Genomic DNA, 21801 nt, shown 5'->3' on the forward strand with positions numbered 1-21801 from the left:
CTCCTCCTCCTCCTCCTCCTCCTCCTCCTCCTCCTCCTCCTCCTCCTTCTCCCTTCTCCTTCTTCCTTTTTGGTTTCTGGTTTTTGGTTTTTCAAGTCAGGGTTTCTCTGTGTAGCCTCAGCTGTCCTAGACTCACTTTGTAGACCAGGCTGACCTCAAACTCACAGAGATCCGCTTGTCTCTGCCTCCCTGAGTGCTGGGATTACAGATGTGCACCACTGCACCTGGTTTCATTGTAAACTTTTTTCAAAATCTTTTCTGGTTACAGTTAGAACACACATTTTGACCAATCAGTCAATAAATGCTACATCACCTAAATGTTTAGGGCCATGGGTATGAACAATAAGCTTCAGGGTAGATTTGATTCCCCATCCTTGACTTCTTTTTCTCCCAAATTCTCCATATCTGTACCAAGTCTACCTGAAAATCTGTGACACCTCAGATCAGGACTTATCTCAGCCACAAACTCTTCTTTGTTTCTTTCTCTCTCTCTCTCTCTCTCTATCTTTCTCTCTCTCTTCCTTCCTTCCTTCCTTCCTTCCTTCCTTCCTTCCTTCCTTTCTTTCTTTCTTTCTTTCTTTCTTTCTTTCTTTCTTTCTTTCTTTCTTTCTTTCTTTCTTTCTTTCATCATGGCAGTAAGGATACTTTTATTACATTTCTTTTTTGAAACCAGAATGACATTTGGAAAAACTCACCCAACCTTTCGTAGTTCTTCTCCCCGCAACAATTGAAAATGACCCTGAAATAATAAACTAGAAATAAGAGGTGGAAATCCAGGTTAAAATACTTTATACATTATAGGAATTATAACATATTGAAACTTACTCCTAAAGTTGATATATATGTGAAACATACCATCTTAAAAGGACCATAAAAGTTAGCAAAGTCCCCTCCTGCTTCCAAGAAACCAAAAACGTTCTACCATAATTCTCTGGTATATATCATCAATGTTTTAAATTCTTGACAATTTCATGCATGTATATATTGAATGATGGTTATTTTGCTTCCCCACCCCATTATCCTCTCTCATTTCCCCTCTCTGACTGAAGCTCTTTGTCCCAATAATTTTTAAATACAAACACACACACACACACACCACACACACACACACAAAGGGGAGGAATGAAAGAGGGTAGTGAGGGAGGAGATATAAGCACAGCATAGTACATACTAATATTTTATTGCTTATTTTAAAAAACAAACAAAAGAGATAAGAACACTCTAATAAATAAATGATAAAAAAATAAATTCAAAAACAATGTTATGCTACACCCAATTATAGCATAAGATATGCAACTCACCATCAGAGACCCCCAAATCGGGTACCCTATGAACACTGAAATAGGGATTGGGTGATCAAATGGCACAGAAGCGATTATCATTGTGGTTCCTATGGCAAAGTTCATGAGGGCAATCACAATCTGCACAACCTAGAGAGGACAGCAAAGAAATAAGAACAGATCGTTTACCACAAATGTGTGCCCAGGTCACCACTTACACAGCCACTAAGTTATTGTCATTCTCTATCTCTGATACACTAGGATGAAGTTCCAGATAATCACCTCTTGTTTTTGGTTTTTCTTTTGTTTTGCCCACATAACTGTGGATCTAATAACCTATCAAAGTTTCCCAGGAAAGATACTATCATTATGCTAATAATTTTACAGCTAGGAGGGATAGTCCCAACCCTGCCCCAAGGTGCATTTCCTGATACTCAGGACGCTACTTCCACAGCTGCTCAGTTTAGTCGCATGTTCGGACAAGAGTGACTCAGGGATTAGTAACTAATTACTCTGGAAAGAAGTAACTTGAAGAAATGTAATTAGTAATAGAGTGAAGAAAGGGAAGAGTCAGTAGAGCATTGTCTTGGGATCTGGGACCTGAGTAAAGAAGTTTTAATAAAGTGCCCTAAAAAATGGGAGAGTCTAGGGCTGGAGAGACCACTCAGCAGTCAAGGGTCCATATTGCTCCTGCAGAAGGCCAGAGTTCTGTTCCCAGCACCCACATCTGAAGACTCATAACTACCAGTAACTCTGAGATGCTTTCTTCTGGAACACACACACACACAATAAATCTTTTTAAAATACGGCATTATATAACAAATAGTCTCAAGCCAGGTACGGTGGGGCACGCCTGTACTCCCAGCACTCAGGGAGGCAGAGGCAGGAGGATTTCTGTGAGTTCAAGGCCAGGCTGGTCCACAAAGTTAATTTCAGGACAGCCAGGGTTGTTACACAGAAAAACCTTGTCTCTAAAAACCAACAAAACAAACAAAAAAACAAACAACAAAACCAGTCTCACTACACTAGAATAAACAAAAAGAATGGAAACTTGTAAAAACTTGGGAGATTCGGTATAGGGAATATATAGCAGTGAGTAATCTATATTAGCACAATGTATATGTTTTTTTAAAAGATGACAGATCTAAAATTAACTTCTCAGCTATTAAAGACAAAGACATCATGCAATTTGCAGGCAAAGGAATGAGACTAGAAAAGATCTTCCTGAATGAGGAAACGCAGACTCAGAAGGACATGCATGGTATGTAGTCACTTATAAGTGGATATTAGCCATAAAGAGCATGTTAACCGTTACACATTCCACATACCCAAAGAAGCCAGGAGTGCAGGGCCCAACAGAGGATACTCGAAGCTCACTCAGAAAGTAAAATGGAATGCACGATAGAAGGGATGGAGGGAAGGAACTGAGTGAAACAGGTGGTCACGGGGGAAAGGAGTTTGGGGATCAGGTGTGGGGAGGCAGATGAGATGGAGTAGTTGGGAAGATGAGGAGAGAGAACAAAAATTGGTGGGGGCCATCTCTGTGATAGGGGAGGCTCCCTGGAGTCTGTGGGCATGATCCTAGCTGAGACTGCTAGCAGCGGGGGATATGGATCCTGAAGTCAGCACCTCCTGTATTCAGGGGGTAATCCCCTTGAAGGCAGGACACCAACCCACCCTTAAAACCTCCGACCAAAAATTGGACTTGCCTACAGGTGGCGTAGGGATGAAGATGGAGCAGAGATTAGCGGAATGGCAACCAATGACTGGCCCAACTTAAGACCCACCCCATGGGAGGGAGCCAACCTCCGACACTATTAATGATACTCTGCTATGCTTGCAGAAAGGAACCTAGAATAACTGTCTTCTGAGAGGCTTTATCCCACAGCTGATGGATAAAGAGACCCACAGCTAAGCAATGGGTGTAGCTCGAGGAGTTACATGGGAGAGTGAAAGGATGGACAGAGGAAGCTGGAGGAGTCAAGGACACCACAAGAAACCTACAGAGTAAACTAACCTGTGCCCATGGGGCTTCACAGAGACCAAACCACCAACCAAAGAGTATACCTGGGCTGAATGTAGGCCCCTGGGCTGCTCTGTCTGGCCTCAGTGGGAGAGAAGGGCCTTAACCCTGATGCAACTAGGTGTGCCAGGAAAGGAGCCTAGCATAACTTTCTTCTGAGAGGCTATATCCAGCAGCTGATAGGAACAGATGCAGAGACCCAAAGCCAAACAATAGGCTGAGCTGAGTTTTGTGGAAGAGTGGGAGGAAGGAATTACAGAGTCAGAGGGGTCAAGGACACTACAAGAAGACTTACAGAGTCAACTAACCTAGTCCCATGAGGGGTGGCTCACAGAGACTGAACCACCAACTAAAGATTATACCTGGGCTGGATGTAGGCCCCCTACACATGGGCAGCAGATGTGCAGCTTGGTCATCATGTGGGTCCCCTTACAATGGGAGCAGGGGCTGTCTCTGACTCTGTTGCCTGTCTTTGGATCCATTTCCCCTAGCTGGGCTGCCTTGTCTGGCCTCAGGGGGAGAGGATGTGCTTACTCCTGTTGTGACTTGAGGTACCAGGGTGGGTTGGTACCCCTTAGGGGCATCCCTTTCTCTAAAAAGAAGAAGAGTGAGACATGGGGAGAGGGTGGCATGAGGGTGGGACTGGGAGGAGAGGAGAAAGGGGGCTGAGATCAAGCTATGATTAAGTAAGTAAGTAAGTAAAAATAAATAAATGAATAAATAATAAATAAATAAAATTAACTACCTAAGCTCTCATCTTTGGAAACTCAAGAAAGAGCAAATCAAAGGAAACAGAAGGAAAAGTAAGTTTTAGAATTGGAATCAAGCATTTGGTAGAATTTACTTCTGAAATCTTCTGCATCTGTTGCTTTCTATTTAGAATATTACTAATTCATCAATTTTGAGTTTTGGCACAGTGTTTTCAAACAGTTTTCCATTTCATCTGTGTTAACTATTTGTAGACTTGGGAAGTGAAAATAAGAAACCAACAGACCAAAACAAAATCTACAGTTATGTTTTTCATTGAAGAGAAACAATAAAAATTATTATCTGTTAGCCAGGCTAGATAAGAAAATACACTGAGATTACCCATTAGAAAATCAGAAACTGTGCAACCCAGATGGCCCTGGTTAGGAGAGAGCCCCAGGAAATGGATTGGCATGATGATGGAAGATGAAGTTAATAGAAAAAAGGGAGGCAATATAGTGGGAAAGAGAGAATAATTACAATATACTATGTATTTGTATAAAATTATCAAGTGACAAAATAATCTATAAAAATGATAGGAAAAAAAGAAATTGTTGAAGGGGTACTATTACAGAATCAATGGACATTTAAAAAATAGACAAACATTTGAAAAATCTGAGTCTGCAAATTTAGTAAACACAGATGAAATGGAGAACTTAAAAACAGAATGTGCCAAAAATCTGAATGGGCTGATGTCTTTAAATAAAATAAATCAACTATTCGTAATATTCTAAAATAGAAGGCACAGACAGATGAAAAAATTTCAGAAGCGAATTCTACCAAATGCTTAACAACAACAATGAAAAATACATATTTTTCTATTAAACTCTATGGCAACATTTCTAATAAACATATACACTAAAATACTCAAATATAACAAACTGAAAGTAACAATGTATGAAAGAACATATACTGTGACTAAGTGCCTACGCCAAGTTTTTAAAAATGGATTAAACCTTAAATAGTCAATCTAATCTACCAGATAAAAACTTTAAATCATTTAACAGCAAATGCAGAAGCCACATTACACAAAATCTAATAAACCTGTAAAGTCTTCCCCAACATGACTTCCCAAACATGAGCCTAACAAGGACAACGCTAGACATCCGAAACTTCAAATCCTCAACCCTACATAAAGAACTGCAGACAGCCAAGGAATGCTCAGAGTGGGAAAGAGTCTTCCTCAGTGAGGAGCACACCAACTGGTCATCCTGTACCAAATGGTCATCAAGTAACACACTGAGTAACAGACTGAGCAGGTTACAGGTAAGAACATGTATTTGGATATACATATACGCATGTAACAACAATCAATAAAAATAGGACGTCATGGATTTGAAAGAGAGCAAGGCGGGGTATATGGGAAAGGGAAAGGGGGAATGATGTGATTATATTATAATCTCAAAAATAAAAGAAAAATTAAAATGGCTAAAATGTATCGTATGAATGTGTTAAGTCTGTCAAATAAAATACGGAAGTAGCATACCTAGGTACTACTACTTGGTATTTGTTATGTATAAATCTGACAAAGTACACAGAAAAATCTATAAGGAAAACTGTAAACCTCTGATGGTATAAGTTTCCAAAGTATGAGGAGATACTACACTCCATGTTAATGGATAAAAAGACAATATTGTAAAAAAATGACAATTCTTCTCACCTTTGTACACAAATTTAATGAAACTCAAAATTCTGGTAATGTATGTTATAGTTCTCTAAAACTTGACATTCTGCCTGGGCTTCTACATAGAGGGTCCCAGGCCAGCATGGGGTGCATAGTAGCTGTGGAGCCACGGGAAGTCTCACCACTGCTGTCTGAAATATTCAAGATGGCACAGTCCCATGAAGGGTGAGTAATCAGGCATCGTCTTTGGAAACTGAACACAGCTTTGCAAAATGCTAGGTTTCAGATTAAGTTTGCCACACAGAGGTTCAGCCACAGGAAGCTTGGTGCCCAGAGTGGCAATGTTGAGGGAGTGTAAAATCTAAAGGGCAAGTGTGCTGGCTAGGTTTACGTCAATTTGACACAAACTATAGTCATCTGAGAGGTGGAAACCTTGACTGAGGAAATATTTCTATAAGATAGGGTTGTGAGCAAGCCTGTAGAACACTTTTAAAATTAGTGATTGATAGAGGGTGGTGCCATCCCTGGGCTGGTAGTCCTGAGAAGAAAGCAGGCTGAGCAAGCCGTGGGAAGCAAGCCAGCAAGTAGCACCCGTCCGCAGAGTTTGTATCAGATCCTGCCTCCAGGTTCCTGCCCTCTTGAGTTCCTGTCCTGTCTTCCTCTGATAATGGACTACAATGCAGACATGTAAACCCTTTCATCCAAAACTTGATTTTTTTTTTTTTTTTTTTTTTTTTTTTTGCTGTTTTGTTGCAGCAATAGAAACCCTGACTAAGACACTAAGACAGCAAGAGAGACATTAGTTCTGGAATTATGGATTAAATATGAAATGTCTGCCACAGGCTCATCGTAGACTGCTTCCTTCCCCACATAAGGGTACTATTTTGGAAAGTTCTGGAAATTTTACAGGGGAGGCTTAGTTGGAATAAGTAGATCATTCATTGAGGGATGGGTCTGGGTGATTGACAGTAGGTATCATTCTTTGCCCTTGCCTGTGTCTCTATAATGTTCTTGCATATCATCAGGTAACTAAACTCTTATGTCATATGTTCCTGGTACTTGAGCCGAGCCAGTGAAGTGAAGCAGCAATGGACTGACCTTCAGAAACCATCATCAAAACAAATCCTGACACAGGTCACAGTGATGCAAAATAACACACAAAACTGGTACTAGAGAAGTGGTTAAACATGGCTATGGCAGTACTTTACCTTTCAAACTGGCTAACAGAAGGAATTTGGAAAAGCTTTGAGAACTGTAAGCATTCTGAATACAGAGCTTAATTGGTGGTTCTAGAAGACCAGAACACTGACAGTAACTTTGAGTGAAGACTCAGCCCATGAAGTTTGACGCAGGGTGTTGGGAACTGGACTGAAAGCTACATGTGTTATATGTTGGGGAAAAATGTAGCTACAATTTCTCTATATCCTGATATTTTGAGTGAGGCTAGAGAGAAGAGCAACAGACTAATTTAGTGGAGAAAAGACAACAGACATTTGGGATACATCATGGATCTTGCTTGCTGGCTTTTACCCAGATTTACAATGAGAATATAAGTTAGTATGATTTTTTTGTTGTTTTGTTTTTTCAGAAGCTAAGTTCTACAAACTAAACACCAATGACTGCAAGACCATGCGATGCACAATGAAGCCAGCAGGTCCCCAGCCTTGCTGTTACATCGCTCATTTGGGAATTTCCGGCACTGTTGTTCTCTCAGAATCAACATACCCCAAGGACTTTGGGTTCTCCCTTCAAAAACTTCTCTGTCATTCTTCTCCACGAGTTAGAATTCACATATAAAGGCTGTCCCAGCTGCTGTGCACCATAACCAGCTTCTGGTGGGGGCTGTTCTATTCCTTGTATGGCAATCATGGTGACAGAAACGATGCTGGAAGAAGAAATGAAACAGCGTAAATTCCTGGAAACGGGGACTGGGGAGTCTTAAATACAATGTGACATAAAGAAAGCAATTGTCAAGAGAAGCAATGTGGATAGGACTGAGTTACATGTGCTAGGACCTACAAATTAAGAAAATTTCATGTCATCATTCTAGTTCATGATGTATTATTAACTCATGTGAGTACCTGCATATCTCCATTTCCTATTTTCTGCATGATCTATTTCTATGTGACATGTTTTGCTCTCAAGGTTTTGAAAGTTCTCGTCTCTGCTTTTGACAATTTCATTATGAAAGGAGAAAGTGTATTTGGAACACTTGTGTTTACAGAGCCTAGATTTTCATATTGATCCTCAGACTTTGTTCTCACCAACTGTTTTAAAATTCTTTTTCTGCTGCAGAAATTTCAAAATTATCAGTTTTTAAGGTCTCAGATTTCTAAATTTCTAAATTTATTTGTTTGTTTGTTTATTAGAGACTGGGTTTCTTTTTTAGAAATGTATTTATTTATTTTTATTCACTTTGCATCTTTATTGTAACCCCCTCTCTCCTCCCCTCCCAGGTCCACCTTATCTTCCTCCTCTCCCTCTCCTTTTCCTCAGAAAAGGGGAGCTCCCTTCTCATCTAGCCCAGCTCATCAAGTTTCGTCAGGACTAAGCCTGTCCTCTTCCCCTGTGGCCTGGCAAGGCAGTCCTGCCAGGAGAAAGTGATCACAAAGCTGGCAAGTGAGTCTGTGTCCAACACAGTCCCCACTTCCCTTACTAGAGGACCCACATGAGGCAGAGACAGTGAACTCAATGGAGGTGAGCCATGAGCCGGGCACAGGACCCAAGCCCCATTGTCCCCCATCCTGAGAAGGGCTAGGTGGAGCCAGACCAGCACTCAGCTTGGAGATCTATTTATTGAAGTCTTCATATTCAAACTTTCCCTTTGGTTCTTTTTTTGTGATATAAATCTTTGTTAAAATTTTTATTCATATTGTGAATTTTCTTATTGCATTGAATTGTCTGTACTCTCTTGTATTGTGCTGAATTCCTTAGGATTATAATACGGTATGAATTTATTGTCAGACAATTCATCAATTTCTGCTCCTGTGGAGTCTGTTATTGAGGAAATAATGTGTGCCCTTGGTCATAGTTCCTTAATTTTCAGTTCTTCTAATGTCCTTAAATTTGCGTCTGTTTATCTCGTGGAGGGTGTAGGGACAGCAGGGTGGTTGTGAAGGGGGATACATATTATATATTATCGAACAGGGATATTTCAACTTATCTACAAATGTTATCATGCCCTGAGCAGAACATCAAGTTTAAATTGGCAAAGTTAGGATAATCTCAGATCTAACACACAGCAGCTAGTTCATTTTCTCTTGTGAAAGTTATGAAAATCATAATAACTCTCACACACACTAACTATATTTAAAGTGTCCCCAGGGTAGAGTAACAAGAGGTAAAGGTGAGAGCCATGTGACAATCTACATTCCCTTTCTTCACAACTGACCATGTTAGAAAACTGATTTTTTAAAATCAGTAAGTGTTCTTGCCTGCCCTCCATTTCCAATCAATCATTTCTTTCGAATCTGTATTTCTTCTACTTTATCAAAGGAATTCATCATCCTATCTGACAAGCCTTAAACATTGTCTTGTGTTCGTCTGATCCTTGTATATTTAATCTTACCCTGCTTAAATAACCACGGTGGTCATTTTAAAATAGAAAACAATTTTAATTTATGTCTTATTAAGTGAAACTCATATTGCAACCTCAACCTATACTTTAAAAAAACATTCTTTTGATTTTGACTCTTTTGTTTTTGGAGTATCAAATATATTGGATATATTTCAGTTTCCCTACATCAACAATTTTGTTTCTGCACTGGAATTCTACACACATTCAGCCACGTCGCAGAAAATTTTTACCACATCCCTTTTCTGGTCTGTAACAAAATGTCCACTGTCATTTCTTCTTGGCGCTGTATCGCAGATGCTCTGCCTTCCTTCACACACAACTTCTTACCACACAAGTTACTCAACCAGCAACAGTAAGGAAGCGTTTTAGAAATCTCTGTGATTCCCACACAAGCAGAAGACAAAGACGCAATGAAAATAACAGCTGTTTCTTTTCGGTCCAGTTTAATGTGTACTTAGGTTTATTTGCCTTCTGCAACTATTTGTGGCCTATTTTCTTCCAGATGTACGATCAGAGGATTTAGAACGTGAAGAGTCTATCTGATTGGAACCACTAAAACCTAAATAGATTTAGGGAGAGAGCTGCAGCCACAAAGTGTTTGCCTTGAAAGCAGAAGAACCTTTGATCATCAGCACCCACATTAAAAAATTAAAAAGCCAACACAGCGGCACAAGTTTGTCATCTCTGTGCTGGAACATCAGAGAGATGGGTGGGTCACTGGTGCCTGCTGACACACTAGCCTACCCTACTTGGAAAGTTCTAGACCATAGAGAAACCCTGTATCAAGAAAAAATAGATATACATAACCTGAGAAAAGGCACTAGGGTTGTCTGCTTGTCTCCAAATACATGTACACACACGTTCACCTGCGTAACACATTCATTCAAACACGCATGCACATGCATGCATGCACACTCATACACACAAACTAAATAAAGACTCTAGCTCCACTTGCTTCAAGTTGACTTTGGAAATGACTGTATTTGAGGCCAGGCAATTGGGCAACACGGTATTAATCTTCCAAGAGCTTTGTAGCAGATAGTGCCTCCTTCTGGAGCCCTCTCAGGGGCTAAGAGCTCCTCTCCAGTGCATATTACCCATCCTTTGCTTCCTTGGGTTTTGGGGGGAATGTTACCTTTTACTTTCTTCCTAGTTTTTGATGAGAGATGCTTTTTGCATCCCAATGATTAATTATAGACTTGGTTATCCTGGAAAACTGAAATGACATGATCACAAAGCTTAACCATCGGTATATTTTCTTTACATTTCCAAAGGCCACCACGTCTGATAACTTTAGGCAAACAGCAGCCTGCGCATCAGCAAAGCAGAGCATGCCAAGCTTATAACCTCCATGGAATGGTAACTACCCCGTTACCTTATAGGCCTAAATAAGATTCCCTATGTACGCCTACGTGAGCAACCCATAAGACGATGGCCTTCTTGATAACAGTGTCTTCTTTGATTCACTGAGTTTCAAAATCAAACTTTGTTTCTTGCTCTAACACTCAAAGGTCATACCAAGCACTGGCTTTTTCAAGTGTCTGGCAATGAACTTGGGCATAACAGTGGTAGTTCTTGGAAAAAAGGTGGTTCTTCTGCGTTTACAACTTCCTTCCTAGTTACACTGGAAGCTTCTCCATAACAGACTCTGCATCAGCAGTGACTTCTGGTACGAATTAGCGTGATTTTCTGGGAAAGTGGTTCGTTTTCTGCAGATTTGAGACCAATGTTCCTTATTTCTAAGGATTTTGGCTAGTAAAACCACACAGCTACTCCTTACATTCACACCACAGAAATATACTTTTTAGCACAGGGGGAGTAATTTCCCCAAAGACAAAAAAAAAAGTATGTTTATGGTCTAGATATCTGTGCTCCAACTTTCATATTAGCCAAAGAATTGTGTATGGACATGAGAGATCTGCCATGGTTTTACATTATCTATGATATTTGCGAGTCTATTGGCAACTAGAGTGTCTTTGTTTTTATCCTTAGTACAGAGGTGGAAAAACTCAGGCAGCCCCAGTCCTTGTGACAGCACCAAATTCCCTGTGGATCAGCAGTGCCACCAGTCATGTTTCCTCACTTTTTTATGAACATCTCTTTCATGAGTCAAAATGATCTAGAAAGAATCAGAAAGATGTCTGTAGGGTCAGTCTCTCCTAGAACAAAATTATAAAAATAAAGTGGAGATTCAACAGATTAATTATTGTTTAATTGTTAATTAATAATCATTAATTAAAGCTTAAATTGTTTTTTGCACAAGATGATGTGGTAAATGTGGAAAAAAAACAAAACAAAAAAAAAAACCAATGATGACCTGGGATGAGAAAATCCTAGACTAAGATCCAATAAATATGCACTATAATTCAAATTCTTTCTTATAAATGTTCCTAGTCATTTTCCTCTTCTGGGTGTGTTCCATCTCATCTGAAGAAAGACTCACATGTTCTGGCTATTACGAATAAAGCTGCTACAAACATGGTGGAGCAAATGTCCTTCCTTATTGTGTACTTGAGCATATTTTGGATATATGCCTAGGAGTGGTATAGCTGGATCTTGAGGAAGCACTATTCCTAATTGTCTGAAAAAGCACCAGATTGGTTTCCAAAGTAGTTGTACAAGTTTATATTCCCACCAGCAGTGGAGGAGGGTTCCCCTTTCTCTACATTCTCTCCAGCTTGTGTTGTCACTTGAGTTTTTGATCTTAGCCATTCTGATGGGTGTCAGGTGAAATCTCAGGGTCGTTTTGATTTGTATTTCCCTGATGGCTAAGGACGTTGAGAATTTCTTTAAAAGTTTCTCTGCCATTCTATATTCCTCTACAGAGAATTCTCTCTTTAGGTCTGGACCCCATTTTTAAATTGGATTACTTGATTTGTTGCTTTTAACTTCTTGAGTTGTTTATATATTCTGGATATTAGCCCTCAGTCAGATATAGGGTTGGTAAAGATCCTTTCCCAATCTGTAGGCTGTCGTTTTGTTCTGATGACCATGTCCTTTGCTTTACGGAAGCTTTTCAGTGTCATGAGGTCCCATTTATTCATTGTTGCTCTTAGAGCCTGTGCTGTTGGTGCTCTGTTCAGGAAGTTGTCTCCTGTGCCAATGAGTTTAAGGCTCTTCCCCACTTTTGCTCAACCATGTTTGTAGCAGCTTTACTCTTAATAGCCAGAATCTGGAAACAACCCAGATGCCCCTCGTCTGAGGAATGGATACAGAAATTGTGGTGCATTTACATAATGGAATATGACTCAGCAATTAAAAACAAGGAAATCATGAACTTTGCAGGCAAATGGTGGGATATAGAAAAGATCACCCTGAGTGAGGTATCCCAGAAGCAGAAAGACACACATGGTATATACTCAGTTATAAGTGAATATTAGACTTATAATATATGATAAACATACCAAAATCTGTACAGCTAAAGAAGCTAAGCAAGAAGGTGGACCCTGGGTAAGATGATCAATCCTCACTCAGAAAGGCAAACAGGATGGACATTGGAAGAGGGAGAAAACAGGAAACAGGACAGGAGCTTACCACAGAGGGCCTCTGAAATACTCTATCCAGTAGAGTATCAAAGCAGATGCTAAGGCTTATAACCAAACTTTGGGCAGAGTGCAGGGATTCTTAATGAAAGAAGGGAGAGATAGAAAGACCTGGAGGGGACAGGAGCTCCACAAGGAGACCAACAGAACCAGGGGTCTTTTCTGAGACTGATACTCCAACCAAGGACCATGCATGGAGATAACCTAGAACCCCTGTGCAGATGTAGCCCATGGCAGGTCAGTATCCAAGTGGGTTCTCTAGTAATGGGAACAGGGACTGCCTCTGACATGAACTCAGTGGCTGGCTCTTTGATCACCTCCCCCTAAGGGGGGAGCAGCATTACCAGGCCACAGAGGAAGATGATGCAGCCAATCATGATAAGACCTGATAGGCTCGGGTCAGATGGAAGGGGAGGAGGACCTCCCCTATCAGTGGACTTGGAGAGGGGCATGAGAGGAGATGAGGGAGGGGGCTACAGCTGGGATACAAAGTGAATCAATTATCATTAATATAAAAATAAAATTAAAAAATAAAAAAAGACTCACATGTTTCGTCTTACCTTTACCCAATGACCAAACCACACTAGAAATCTCAAGGTCTCTTCCATTCATAGATTTCCTAAGAGGAGCGTAAGCCTAAGTGTCCTATGAGTGGTGGGCACCTGGGTCAGGTCACAGTCTTTCTCAGGATTAAACTAAGTGTGTTAGACTGGGGTCTCAATCTTCACCTGTGTTACCACACTCTGCATGTGGCAGATAGTTTCTTAACTAAGGAATTGTAAAAATAGCACATATTAGAAAGAACAAATATAGCAGAAGAAAGGACAGTCAGAATGCGTGAAATGATCAAAGGTGAAGGTTGTGATTTCTTTTTTTAAGAACCAAAACAGCTAAAAATTCATACATAAAAAGAACCCACTTTTTGGCTCTTACTGGCCTTTATTTGTTTTCTTACCCACCCCAGGAGTGTAACACAGATTGCTTCTCAAAAGCCCTCAAAGAACATGTCTCAAAGCAAACTCTTTCTTCCCTTCTCCCAGAATGGTGGTTTGTACCATGGGACATGCCCCCCTCCCTTTTTCCCTCTCTCTCTCTCTTTTCCTTATTTTGCTCCAGGTGTCCTAGAACAAGAGATGAAAAACCATCATCATAGAAGCCTAGGGAAGGTAAGTCAGCACCTACCTTTCTTCTCAACTGGAAAGCCTGTTTGTGTCAGATGAGGTCCAGACTCAAAAAATGTGCTTCAGGTTCTTGGTTCAGATAAAATGACCTGCCCACAGCCTGTATATCACCAAGTTTAAGTCCTGTATGTTTCTAAGTCGTAAAGGTTACTGCTGAGGATCTCTAAGAAACACAACTACTTCCCTTTTTATTAGCAGAAGTATCCGCTGATTCTGCATCCTTGGTGTGGGCATGTCACTTTTCAGAAATGCTCTAGAAAATTCAGTGGTTGTCACAGTCTTTCATACAAAAACAACAGCACAGCTTTCACTGAGCGCATCAGTGTTAGTTCATCCTTAATAGACGAAAGTTATTATCATAGCCCTTCAGTCCATTTAAAATCCCATTTCAGGCAATGTTGATAGTGTGCCTGGAATCCTATGACCCAGGATCCTGAGTCAGAATTGTGACTTGTGGCCTAAGCTGCATAGAGGGAACTCCTCTCAAAACAGCAAAACTCTAACCAATACCTGCTTAGAACAGTTTCACACATTTGCATGTTGTCTTTCTTGTCCGAAAAACCATCTATGCGTACTTTTCATGTGTAATTTTTATGAAATTCTACTGTTTGGGTTTTACTACAAACACCAGTCAAGTAGCAGCACATGGGTTACAAAGAGATAGTGCTTTGCAATTTTTAAGTCAGTAACCCTTTTGTAAACCAAAGAAGCATTTAAGACAAATTCTATTGCAATAGTTTTCTACATGATCTTGTCATCCTCCAGAATAGAGGAATGTTCATTGATAATGTAAAATAATCCTCAGTTAACATAAGAAGTATCAGTTTATTTTCCATTACTGTAAAAAATATTTGGTGTTGTATAATTTATATGAAAAATACATTTACTTCATTTAGATTCATTTGGAATCTAAAAAGCATACCTTGGCACTTGCTGGTTTGTTGGGGCGCTCTCTAGGTTCAACACAACACAGAAAATGGGAAAATGGTGAGAAAGTAGCTAAGAGGCTGATGTGGAAATGTGGGAAGATGATGATGTATTGATTTACCTCTAGGTCACATCTCTTCAAGTTTCCATACCTCCATATTTCCTCACTGAGATCACAGTTTCAACTCAGGAACCCTGGAAGGGCAGATGCATCCAAGCCACAGCAAAAAAGGGAAGGAAAGTGGTGGGCATTTTTGTTGCTGTTGTTCAATGATTTCTTAAAGAAAAATTTCCATATACCAACAATGTGCCATAGGTAAGATGGTATAGAAAGATACAAATAGACTCTGCTGCTGGGTAGTTTATAAGCTACTGGGAAATTTAGCCAAGTCAGTACACAAATAAACATGTTAAAATCCTGGCTAATCCGTGCTCTGCAAGGTAACAGAGAACAAGCTGAGTCATCCTCTGACCCCAGCCTTGGAGAGAAAGAGGAATCTTTCCAGAGGTGATGACATCCAAAAGGAGACCTGATGAACAGGATAACCAGATTTAGAGAGTTGAGGATAGACAGAGAGCTTGTGTACTGATTCTGTAGTTATTTCTTTAAAACTTTCACCAGCAGATGGAATGGAGAAATTGGGGTGGTTCTCCTATTCCAGAGAATGCTGGGGTGCAGGCTCTGTGTAGATTCTTGGGTGGCAATGAATCTCATCAGTGACTGAAGGTGCCTCGGTAGTTGAAGCCGTAGGTGTTTTGGCAAGGTTGGTGCAGCGATGGGGAACAAAGATTTTCTTAGCAGCAGTGGTTTGAGGATGTTTTATTCCCATTTTCCCCAAACTGGTGAGAATTAGCTGAAGTGACCCCTCTAAGGGTTGGATCTTACCCAAGCAGATGTAGTCACAGCAGTCCTAGAATATAATGCATGTGTTCTCAGAGTCACTGTAGATTGGGACCTTGGGCTTAGTAATTTGCAAAACTCTGTTTAGTACTAGAGTCATTAGGGTTGGAGCCTTCATGGTTTTTAATGAGCTAGATCCTACCATTCATACTCAATGGGCCAATTGGTAGTAAAGAATTGAGAAAGGAGATTTATCCCATGTGGCTACACTGAGAAAAACAAAGGGATCCAGTGAGCTCCCCTACCTCCAAGTGCTTTGGGAAGCAGAAATACATATCTAAGCAGTCCTGGTCCAGGCGTGGTTTCTAACGGTCACTGACTCTTCATTGTTTTGGCTATATTCTCTCCTGCAAGTTGGTCTGACAAATTGTTAGCAAGAAATCTCTTTCCAGGAGACACATTCCTCTTCTGCTGGCAGCTGGACTTCACTCTTTGTTCTGTCCAGTACAGAATTCATGAGGAATTTCAATTTACTGAGGTCCACCATCTCAAAAGTCTGATTGCCAAGGGAAGAGCACAAGTGTCTCTTTAGAACATTCCTCTTTTTTTCCAGGAGGGTCACATGTCACTGAAACTGGGGGTGTATGTTCAGTCCCTATGTCATGGTAACTAACAACCACACAACAAAGTTAGGGTCTATGACTCTGAGGCATCCCGGAAGCTCGGGAAACAATTTAATCATAATTATGGCTCTGGGCATAGGGGCAAAGTACCTACATGACCCTGGAAAAGAAGCTCAGGCTCACAGCATCAGGATATAACTGCAGTTTGGATACTAGGGCCATAAGGGCTCAATAGCAATCCAGTGATTCTTGGTCCTGGTGTGGTTGGACAAGGCAGGGATCCAAGACCTGTGAGGCCAGGTACAAAGGAATCTAAATTTTAGGACACACATGACACACTTCTGGCTTTGTTCAAGAAAACAGGGGATTCAGTGGTATGTCTGCTTACTCCCTGGTGAGCAGAGAACCACTGCAGCCCAGATTTCAGCCATTCCAATTACAGCAAGACAAGGAGTGCCTGATGTTTGATCTTGACGTTATAAGGGAAACAAATAAAACAATTTAAGAACAGACTAAGAACAAAGCTTGAGGACAGTTATACCAGCATTTAAAAAGAAGTACTCCTCTAATCTCACCCTTCTCTCCTTCCTTAAGACTCCCTGTGCTCTGCCCAAAGTTCGGCCTAAGTCTCAGCATCTGCTTTGTTCCCTTGTTGGATGAATCCTTTCAGAGGACTCTCTATAGTAGACTCCCATCCTGTTTCCTCTCTTCTACCACTTCTGGTGTCTATCCTGTTTGACATTCTGAATGAGATTTAAGCATCCTCCCTAGGGTCCTCCTTAGTGTTTAGCTTCTTTAGGTCTGCAGATGGTTGTCCTATATTATTCGGCTAATATCCACTTAGTGAGAAGAGAGGGATGGCATTAGAGAGACATGGAGGGGACAGGAGCCCCACAAGGAGACCAACAAAACTGAAAGATCTGAGCCCAGAGAGTCCTGCAGAGACTGATGCACCAACTGAGGACCATGCATGGAGAGGACCTAGACCCTCTGCTCAAATGTGGCCGATTGGCAGCTCAGTCTCCATGTGGATCTCCAAGTGAGGTGAGCAGGGGCTGCCTTTATCATGAACTGGGTTGACTGTTCTTTGACCACTCACCCCCGGTAATGCGGCCTTGCCAGGCCACAGAGGAAGAGGATCCAGGTAGTCCTAATGAGACTTAACAAGCTACGGGCAGATGGCAGAGGAGGAGAACTTCCCCTTTCAGTGGACTAGGGGAAGGGCATGAGGGGAAGAGGGAGGGAAGGAGGGTGGGACCAGAGAAGTTGAGGGAGGGGGCTTCAATCAGATAAATAATGAATAAATTATGGAGAAAAAAAAGACTTAAAAAGAAAAAAAAAAGCACTCCAAAGTAAGTAAGCTATATATATCTCAGCAGCAGCTGCCTTAAAAAAGGAGACAGAAAAGAGAAGTGAGAAAGCCAGGCTGAACACAGAGAGTGGTGGACACATCTCAGCCAGCCCTCCAGTTCTCCAGAAGAAGAATGCTCTGAGAGGTGCAACTGCTTGGCCCAACAAGGACACCAGTTTCCAAGTAGGCACCGTGTCTGCTCAGGTCCTGGGAGGGAAGAACAGCCAAGTTGTCCTGTCAGGGCTCCATACCCAGCATGTATGTGCTGTACTAACTCCTAACAGGTAAGGCTGTGTATACTGATTGAGGGATGCGGTTCCCGCAAAGGCAGAGCAACAACGGTCAGGTCATGAAGTTCCTGGTTTCATTAACATGTCCCCGACCCCACCCCCCAAAAAATATAGCCACCTGAGTGCACCGTATGACTTACATCTGTGTATCTATGTTCTTTTTCTATTGTTTCCATGAAAATATGTTTGTTTATTAATTGTTTTGCTATTTTTTGTAAGAAGAATGAGTTCTAAGAACTTCTTTTTTTAACATAGAACAACTTTATTATTTTTTTTATTAATTACACTTTATTCACTTTGTATCCCCCCTGTAGCTCCCTCCCTCCTCCCCTCCCAATCCCTCCCTCCCCTTTCTCCATGTATGCCTCTCCCCAAGTCTAAGAACTTCTTTTCAACCATCTTCCTGGAGTCATTACCTTTACAAATGACCCAGTAGTGGGGGCAGGGGGAGGTTGTAGGTATAAATTGATAGCTGCCATTCTACTATCATCTGAGAAACCCCTGAAGGGCAAACATATAGCCTAGCTATCCTCTTGTCTTGCTACCATAGAGACAACAAATACCTGAAGACCCAAGAGGTATCTATTCAAAGGAAGAAATAAATTTATTTTAGGATTTGGTGAAGGGTGAAGTTTTGGTAAACTTTAAATGTAGCAGTGATCAACTGACTAACAGTAAAGAGGAGCTCTAGAGGGGTCAAAGCAAGCCTGGCACAGGCTTGAAATCCTCAAAGAAAATAACAAACACACAATGTTCAACTTCAATATCCTTTCAGTTCTGCACCAAACGATACTCTATTTGCCCCTTTCTTTTTTAACCAGGAGTAAAACCTAAATTTCAGTGCCTCATTTTGTTGCTGAATTGACATAACAGAAAGAATAACTAAAGCTTTAAAAAAATCTGCAAGTATTACATATAGAACAATGTGTTTACTATATAATCCAGTCACATAGGACTATGCTATTTTTCTGTCAGTTTGGGTTCTTTCTGTAAACAAAATTGAATCCTGAGTTGCAATTTTAGTGCTAATATTGCAGCTGGATAAAAACATGTATAACTCAATTAATTATGACAAAATAAGCACAACTACATGGCTACTTCACTTCTCAGCTTAAAAAATAGAAGACATCCTAAAGATACCTGAAAAAACAGGGCCAGATGAAAGGGGATGAGGTCCTCCCCAATCCGTGGACTTGGAAAGGGGCAGGGAGCTGAGGGAGGGAGGGTGGGATTGGGAGGGAATAAGGGAGCTGGATACAGCTGGGATACAGAGTTAACAAAATGTAACTAATAATAATAAAATAAAATAAAAAAGAAAAAATAAAATAATAAAAGAAAATACAGTCAAAAAAATAAGACATCTCAAACTGCATGGTATTGGCATAAAAACAGAAAGGAGGATCAATGGAACCGCATAGAAGATCCAGAAATAAACCCACACACCTATGAATACTCGATATTTGACAAAGAAGCCAAAACCATTCAATGGAAAAAAGACAGCATCTTCAACAAATGGTGCTGGTCCAACTGGATGTCCACATGCAGAAAAATGAAAATAGATCTATATTTATCACCCTGCACAAAACTAAAGTCCAAGTGGATCAAAGACCTCAACATAAAACCAGATACTCTAAATCTGTTAGAAGAAAAAGTGGGGAACAGCCTAGAACTCATTGGCACAGGAGACAACTTCCTGAACAGAACACCAACAGCACAGGCTCTAAGAGCAACAATCAATAAATGGGACCTCATGAAACTGAACAGCTTCTGTAAAGCAAAGGACACTGTCATCAAAACAAAACGCCTGCCTACAGATTGGGAAAGAATCTTCACTAACCCTTTATCTGACAGAGGACTAATATCGAGTATATACAAAGAACTAAAGAAGCTGAAAAGCAGCAAACCAAGTAATCCAATTAAAAAATGGGGAACAGAGCTAAACAGAGAATTCTCGACAGAGGAATATCGAATGGCAGAGAAACACTTAAAGAAATGCTCATCCTCATTAGCCATCAGGGAAATGCAAATCAAAACGACCCTGAGATATCACCTTACACCCATCAGAATGGCCAAAATGAAAAACTCAAGGGACAACACATGCTGGAGAGGTTGTGGAGAAAGGGGAACCCTCCTCCACTGCTGGTGGGAATGTAAACTGGTACAACCACTCTGGAAATCTATCTGGCGCTTTCTAGGACAGTTAGGAATAGTGCTTCCTCAAGACTCAGCTATACCACTGCTAGGTATATACCCAAAGTTTGCTCAAGTACACAAAAGGGATATTTGCTCAACCATGTTTATAGCAGCTTTATTTGTAATAGCCAGAACCTGGAAACAACCCAGATGTCCATCAACAGAGGAATGGGTACAGAAAGTGTGGTATTTTTACACAATGGAATACTACTCAGCAATCAAAAAGGAGGAAATCATGAAATTTGCAGGCAAATGGTGGAATCTAGAAAAGATCATCTTGAGTGAAATATCCCAGAAGGAGAAAGACAAACATGGTATATACTCACTTATATAGACCTATAAGATATAATAAACATAATGAAATCTATACACCTAAAAAAAATAATCAAGAGAGCGGACATGGGGTAAGATTATCAATCCTCGTTTTGAAAGACAGATGGGATACGCATTGAACACTGACAGGAGTCTACTGAGCGAATTGGAAAGACTCTAACTAGTGGTGTTTTCAAAGCAAAGACTCGTGACCAAACCTTTGGCAGGGTGCAGGGAATCATAAGAAAGAAGGGGAGTTAGACTGATGAGGAAAGGATAGGAGCTCCACAAGGACCAAAGATATCTGGGCACAGGGTCTTTTTTGAGACTGACATGCAACCAAGGACCATGTATGAATGTAACCTAGAACCTCTGCTCAGATGTAGCCTGTGGTAGCTCAGTAACCAATTGGTTTCCCATAGTGAGCAGAACAAGGACTATTTCTAACAGGAACTCAATGGCTGGCTCTTTGGCCTCCCCACCCCCCAAGGGAGGAGCAGTCCTGTTAGGCCACAGAGGAGAGCTTTGCAGCCAGTCCTGAGGATACCTGATAAAACAGGATCAGATGAATGGGGAGGAGGTCCCCCCTATCAGTGGACTTGGCAAGGGGCACGGTGGAGAGGAGGGAGGGAGGGAGGGACTGGGAGGGAATGAGGGATCGGGACACGGCTGGGGTACATAGTTAATAAAATGTAACTGATAAGAAAAAAAATAAAATACGAAAAAAATAGAAAAAAAAAGACATCTCATGCTCTGAAGATACAGTTCCCTGAGCTTCTTTCCCATACCATCAGCTTCTGATACTATGATGTTTAATATTTTAATGATGAAATCATTTCAGCTTGTAATCTTTATCATATCTTTTCTTTGTTATTATTGTATAACACCCTTGGACAATATACAACCAAGAAAAAAAAAACCCTTAAGGATGTAGCAGTTTGTACCTAAAATCCCAGCTTTTTCAGATGTAAATGGAGGATTATGAGTTCAAGGTTAGTGTGGTCTATATAGGGATATCCAGTCTTAAATTAAACCAAGCCAAACCCAAACAACCTCTCAGAGATTGCATTACATCTATCTATCTATCTATCTATCTATCTATCTATCTATCTATCTATCTATCTATCTATCTATAATCCTTTTCAAGTTATGAGTTAGGGAATTTTAGTAAAAACAGAAAATCATGTTGAAAAGGTTGAATTTTAGAAACTATGTAATATTTTCTTGCACAAGAAAGAAAAAAAGCAGAGATTTACTCATGAGCATAGAAATGCCACAGAAGTGATTACC

The 21801-nt window shown here is 40.6% G+C and overlaps 1 protein-coding gene across 1 annotated transcript in view; it reads right to left on the reverse strand.

Moving 5' to 3' along the window:
- Window positions 1-14114, reverse strand: part of LOC129681717 (membrane-spanning 4-domains subfamily A member 4A-like) — a 20545-nt gene extending 6431 nt beyond the window's left edge. The window contains exons 1-4 of the mRNA XM_055613801.1: window positions 13976-14114; window positions 7400-7559; window positions 1302-1430; window positions 696-752 (exon numbers count right to left, since the gene is read on the reverse strand). Of these exons, the coding sequence (XP_055469776.1) occupies window positions 696-752; window positions 1302-1430; window positions 7400-7543 (330 nt within the window). The 5' untranslated portion in view covers window positions 7544-7559; window positions 13976-14114. The remainder of the gene's footprint in view (window positions 1-695; window positions 753-1301; window positions 1431-7399; window positions 7560-13975) is intronic.
- Between the last annotated feature and the right edge of the window lie 7687 nt (window positions 14115-21801).

The sequence above is a fragment of the Psammomys obesus genome, unplaced genomic scaffold (assembly GCF_907164565.1).
Source record: "Psammomys obesus unplaced genomic scaffold, mPsaObe1.curated_primary_1811, whole genome shotgun sequence".
Lineage (NCBI taxonomy): Eukaryota > Metazoa > Chordata > Mammalia > Rodentia > Muridae > Psammomys > Psammomys obesus.